At 44.3% G+C, this 5,869-nt stretch overlaps 1 protein-coding gene and 1 pseudogene across 1 annotated transcript in view; one reads left to right on the top strand and one right to left on the bottom strand.

Moving 5' to 3' along the window:
• The window catches only part of Abca4 (ATP binding cassette subfamily A member 4), a 139,060-nt gene that overhangs the window by 110,008 nt on the left and 23,183 nt on the right, over window positions 1-5,869 (top strand). Inside the window, exons 37-38 of the mRNA XM_028760380.1 lie at window positions 3,349-3,464; window positions 4,526-4,673. Of these exons, the coding sequence (XP_028616213.1) occupies window positions 3,349-3,464; window positions 4,526-4,673 (264 nt within the window). The remainder of the gene's footprint in view (window positions 1-3,348; window positions 3,465-4,525; window positions 4,674-5,869) is intronic.
• Window positions 137-536, bottom strand: LOC114614772 (annotated as a pseudogene).

Raw genomic sequence — 5,869 nt, 5'->3', positions numbered from 1 at the left:
TCCTTCCTTCCTTTCTTCCTTTCTTCCTTCCTTCCTTCCTTCCTTCCTTTTCCTTTCTTTCTTTCTTTCTTTCTTTCTTTCTTTCTTTCTTTCTTTCTTTCTTTCTTAGAATGAGACAATTCATTGACTTTTTGTTCTAATGCTTCTTGGCAGCTGCCGTCAGTCCTGTAATTCTGTCCAGACCTCTCCATCCCTGAGGTGTCACCTTGTCCTTAGTCCTTTCCATGATTTTCAGCCCCTCTAGGACTTGGAAGACACATTCTTAGAGCCTCTGCTGAAGTGGCAGGGCCTGATGCCATGTCTGTGACATCTTTTGGAGATCTTGGTCAAGGAGCCAGCTTCAGCATTGTCTCTGGTGTATGGGTGCTGCTCTGGGGAAGCAGCTGCTGTGAAGACCTACTTCTCACCACAGAGGGTGAACTCATGTTTGGCCAGCTTGACTGTGTCTTCCCAAGTGGGGACTTTCTGCTTCTCAGACTTTTTGAGGAAGGCAGCCAACTCCTGCTGCTTGATGTTTTTTACACAATTCCAGGCATCCTGTAGTTTCTGGGCTGCTAACCAGGAGAAAGGAGTTGAAAAGTGTTTTGTGTGTGTGTGTGTGTGTGTGTGTCTGTCTGTCTGTGTCCTCTCTGTCTCTCTTTCACACACACATAGACACACACCCCTCTGGGTTTACAAACAAGAACACGCCTCCATACCAAATCCTTGCACTAGCTTACACTCTTTTGTCTCCTTCAACCCCAAACAGTTCCCGCTTCTCCCCTGACAAACATGACCTTAACCCACTGGAAGATCACAGGGCAGTTATTTGGCAGGGTGTCCTCCAGTTAGGGGTTACCTGAGGTTCCTCATGACCAGACTGAGGCTGAGAATCCTTGGCAGCAGTGTCGGTCGGATGCAGAAGCTGGGTTCTCCTTGCACTCTTCAGTGTGTGTCCGATTTCCACTTGCCCTAGTTCTGAGGGTGTTTCACTTTGCCACTTACAAAGATGTTTGCCCAACTTCTCTACCAGAAGAATTATTCTTTCCTCCTTTATTATTAATAAGAACTTTAAGGGGTACTTTGAAGATGCACAAATAGGGCTGGAGAGATGGCTCAGAGGTTGAGAGCACTGACTGCTCTTCCAAAGGTCCTGAGTTCAATTCCCAGCAACCACATGGTGGCTCACAACCATCTGTAATGGAATCTGATGCCCTCTTCTGGTGTGTCTGAAGACAGCTATAGCGTACTCATGTACATTAAATAAATAAATAAATAAATAAATAAATAAATAAGATGCACAAATAACTAGTTTGTTAGCAAACTTATCCTTTGTTCATTATTTATGTATGCATGTATGTAGTCATAGCTCTTGTTAATTAGTAGGTTATAATATGATACAATTATTATTTAGTTTAATACAGAGACAATCAACAGCATGGCCAGTAGGTACTCCTTCAAGCTGCCCATTATGCCCTATTGACTTGTGTCCATTTTCCTGGAGTACCTTACTGCCTCTGGTTGTACAGGAGACCCTAGACTGATTTTGCAACTCCCCCCGGAGCCAGATATTTTCCCAAGGGATCCTCATTCATTTCAGTAGGAAGTAGCTTTTATAAACTAAAGTCTGGCCACCAGACTTGTTCATTGCCACCAAGACAGCACTGACTGCAGGCCTAACATACACAGATTTACACCAGTGTTGTCTCTCTAGTCACTAACCGTGATGCTCACCTCCAACTCAAGTCAACTGCCAAAGAGTTCATGCTAGCTTTCTGACTTTCCATGTTCATAATTCTCTTCTCCAAGTAAGAAATGGCTTTACCACCCTTAATTGTTTACCTAACTGAGTGATATATACACCTGTAGTAAGTGTTCCATCTCTGTAGGAATACCCATCTCTTCTTTCTGCTTCAGCTGTGTCCCATGTAGACCAACTTCCTATACAGATACTTCTTCACTCCATGGTGTTATGGGTCAGAGTCTGGAATGGGTGCTCTCAGGTTCTTGGCCCCTTATTTAAGAATGAAATAGAAGCCTACACAGAGGATGGAGAGAGGGCTTAGTGGTTAGAATGCTTGCTGCTCTTGCAGGGGTCCTAGGTTCAGTAGTCTGTACCCACATGGTAGCTAACAACCATCTGTGAGTCCAATTCCAGAGGATCTGATGCTCCGTTCTTGTTTGTTAGCAAACTGCATGTACATAGTACAAAGGCATGCATTCAGGCAAAAACACTCATGCATGTAAAATAAAATGAGCAAATCTTAAAGAAGAATTGAGTGCAAAGTAGCAAAGAAATTTTATTTAAAGTGTGTAATAGAACAGATCAGAAATATACCATCAAGATTGGCAGCAGGCCAAATCAAGGGCCTCATTTATTTCTTGGTGTTCAAGAGGAGGAAGAGCTTGCTTGCTAACAGGTAGAGTGCAGACGTTTCTGTTTTGATGAACTAAGATTGTATAAATCTTTGCTTAATGTGCATGCCCCTCCTGACTTTAATCCTATGCATGTCCAGCTGTACATAGGCATACGATGGTAAACGGGGAATTTCCCCTGAAAGTTCATTTGAGGATACAGTTTTGCTCTATTGTACATGTATCCTAGCTAATCTAGGGTACTCAATATAGGCCCATAACCTATAATTCCAAGACAGTACTCCAGGAAGTACTGGAATTCAAATACGGCACATCAAAGGGTTGCTAAGAGGAGTAATTTATTTCCGTTGTTTAACATGGGTATGCATGCAACTTGATGCAAGCCAAAGTCTTAGCCTGCTAACGAGTATTGTTTGGAAATAGTTGTCTGTATAGCCCAAGCCAAGTGGAGCTGCAGGTTGCTAAGTTATTCCTTATGCCTGTCTGTCTCAACATGGCCTCTGGCACCCACTCCAGGTGCCCTCTGTGCAATACCCTCCTCACCCTCAACAGGCTTTTACCCTGGGGAGACCTAATCTTACCATAACACCCATTTCTCCAAACCTGACCTAATGTCTTTAGAACTGCATTGTTTAGAAGAGTTACCCCCACCCGTGTGAACTTCTCAAAGACAAAAGCTATATTTTAAGTTTTTCTAAATTCTGGAGACATGTTTAGAAAGAGTAAACATCAGGACTTTATGACCAATTAGTAAGAGAGTAAGAGATCAGAGAGAATTTCATATACATCCTTTCCAAAGATACAGACTGGAGGTCTTTGAACAGGGGTAGAAAAGAGATCTTAGAACTATGACCAGCTTGACCTAGGTCTTAACTCTGTATCTGTTAATCAAAAACTATTTAGACTACTGGACTCAATCCAAGTCCATAAGAGTTGGAAGAGTCTGGCCCCAGGTCATGGAGGTTCAGTGTCTTACTGTCTCCTCTCTTCAAGATGAATTACGCTGTCAGTGCGGGACTGGTGGTGGGCATCTTCATTGGATTTCAAAAGAAAGCCTACACATCCACAGAGAACCTTCCTGCACTTGTTGCTCTGCTCATGCTGTACGGGTACGTCATCTGGGCCAGGGGAGGAGATAATATTTTCTGATAGCAAACTTGGGTTGTCTTGTAGTGGCAGCACACGCAGGTTTAGCCTCCAGACCAAGAAGCTTCTGTGGTAGCTAATCTGCCTGGCTGACGTCAGCCATGTAAGTCTTTCTGAGTCCTAGTCCAGTTAGGGATGAAGAGATACATGCCACATAGTGTGAATATTCTGCACTTCCAACTGCGGCCTTGACTGAAGTCTGAGACTCAGACCCCACTTCCTCCCCAGCTCTGATTTCTATTCCCTCTGTGGGCAAGCTGCCCAGTATAGTAATTATAATTAGTAAGTTATATAAGTATTTAATAATTATTATGTAATTATAATGTAGTAATTATATAAGTAAAGATAATCCTATGCAGACCAAGAATTATCTTTGTACAGTAGAAGATTCCAGGCTTTTCAACACCACCCCCAGGTCAGGCTAGAAGATGACACAGACTGAATCCAATCAACTTATGGAGCACAGCATGCAGCTTTGTATCCCAGGCTTACCACTTGCTATAGGTTTAACTGTGGCAAAGAATGCCTTTATCTGGGCTGTAGATTCCTCACCTATAAATAAAGGAAGGGATGATGCCTAGCCCTTCATCATGTAGAGAGGGGAGTCTCACCAAAACGTCCGTCTCTGTCCTAGAACAATGGTCTCAGTTTTTCTCTCCTGAGAGTGGACTCAGAAGCCAGCTTGGCTGTGAACTAGAAAATGAACTGTGAAGATGAACTTGGGACCTTCCATTCTGCTTTAGCTGGAGTAGAGAGCGTTACTGTGGGTGGCCTCTGGCCTTTATAGCTCATGAAGTTCACACAAAGCTCCTGCCCAATTCGTCCCTCATAAAACTCATGATATGGTTAGGACAAGCATCACCAACTTGTTTTGAAGATACGGCACAGAGACCAAGGAATGGAGTGTCTCCTCTCTTTCCCTGGGACCTTGGGCCAATCCAAACATGTCCCCTCATATTTAGAGGTATGGTTGATGGGGTGGAACCCAGAACTCTCTCCCTCTGAGCTGTGTCATCTCACACAGATGGGCAGTCATCCCTATGATGTATCCAGCATCCTTCCTGTTTGAAGTCCCCAGCACAGCCTATGTGGCTTTGTCTTGTGCTAACCTGTTCGTCGGCATCAACAGCAGCGCCATCACCTTTGTCCTGGAATTATTTGAGAATAACCGGGTGAGCAGAACCTTCTTGGCTTCTTGGTTTAGTTAGTGGGATGTTCAAGCTGATATAGCAGTCCCCAGAGCCATGGAGAGCACTGTTTGCAGATGCACGTGCCCAGGTGAGCAGGGTTGTCTCCCCCACCCTCACTGGGCTCTACTTCCTACTCACGAGTCTTGATTTATATGCTGTGAGTGCCATGGCTTTGTAAGCCTCTTCTTTAAATGACATGGATTCACCCACGATTCTAACGTTTTAGAATAGAGGTAGAAAGCATACACATTCGTGCGCGCACACTCATATGCATGTGCATGTGCACACACACGCGTGCGCCTGCGCGCACATACACACATACAGGCACACACACACACACAGACATAGTCAGGTGATTTCACATTAGGACTGCTTACTAATGGCTTGTGCCACTGAAGCTTCAGTTCAAGTGACTTCAAAACGTAAAAGAAACAAGAAGATGTAAGAATGAGAAAGCTCCCTCCCCATTTCCTGTCACCCAGCTCTCTTCTCGAGATTCCACCTTATTCCAATTTGCAATGTTTTCTGAAGACATACAAACAAACATGTATTCATCTCCAACGTTTTTTTCATACATAAATGGTAACATGCTAGCATATACTGTCCTGCTCCCAAATAATCCTGAGGACAGGATTAGGAAATCCTGGTGCCGAATGACTCTGTTTTACCAGTTATTAGGTCCACTGCCTTGTCTACACCCTCTGCTTCTTTGTCTAGAAGGAGATGCCAGATAGAAGCCTATAAAAACAGGGGAGTAGGTGGCTACAGGGCTGGTTGTCTTTACTTTTGATGACTCTGAGTCCTGCTCTGGCTCTGGCTTGGCTATGCTATGCTATGGCTATCCTGTGGCTATGCTATGACTATGCTATGGCTATGTTATGACTATGGCTCTGAAATGCTGTGCTGTGCTGTGCTGTGCTGTGCTATGGGTATGCTATGCTATGTTATGTTATAGCTATGCCATGGCTATGCTATGGCTATGCTATGACTATGGCTCTGCTCTGCTCTGGCTATGCTATGGCTATGGCTATGGCTATGCTATGCTATGCTCTGGCTCTGGCTCTGGCTCTGGCTCTGGCTATGCTATGCTATGGCTATGGCTATGGCTATGGCTATGGCTATGGCTATGGCTATGGCTATGCTATGTCTATAGCTATGCTCTGGCTCTGGCTCTGGCT

Source organism: Grammomys surdaster, unplaced genomic scaffold, assembly GCF_004785775.1.
Source record: "Grammomys surdaster isolate TR1022 unplaced genomic scaffold, NIH_TR_1.0 126531, whole genome shotgun sequence".
NCBI classification, from domain to species: Eukaryota; Metazoa; Chordata; class Mammalia; order Rodentia; family Muridae; genus Grammomys; species Grammomys surdaster.
Note: the sequence above shows the minus strand (reverse complement) of the source record. Positions and strands in the feature narration are given on the sequence as shown.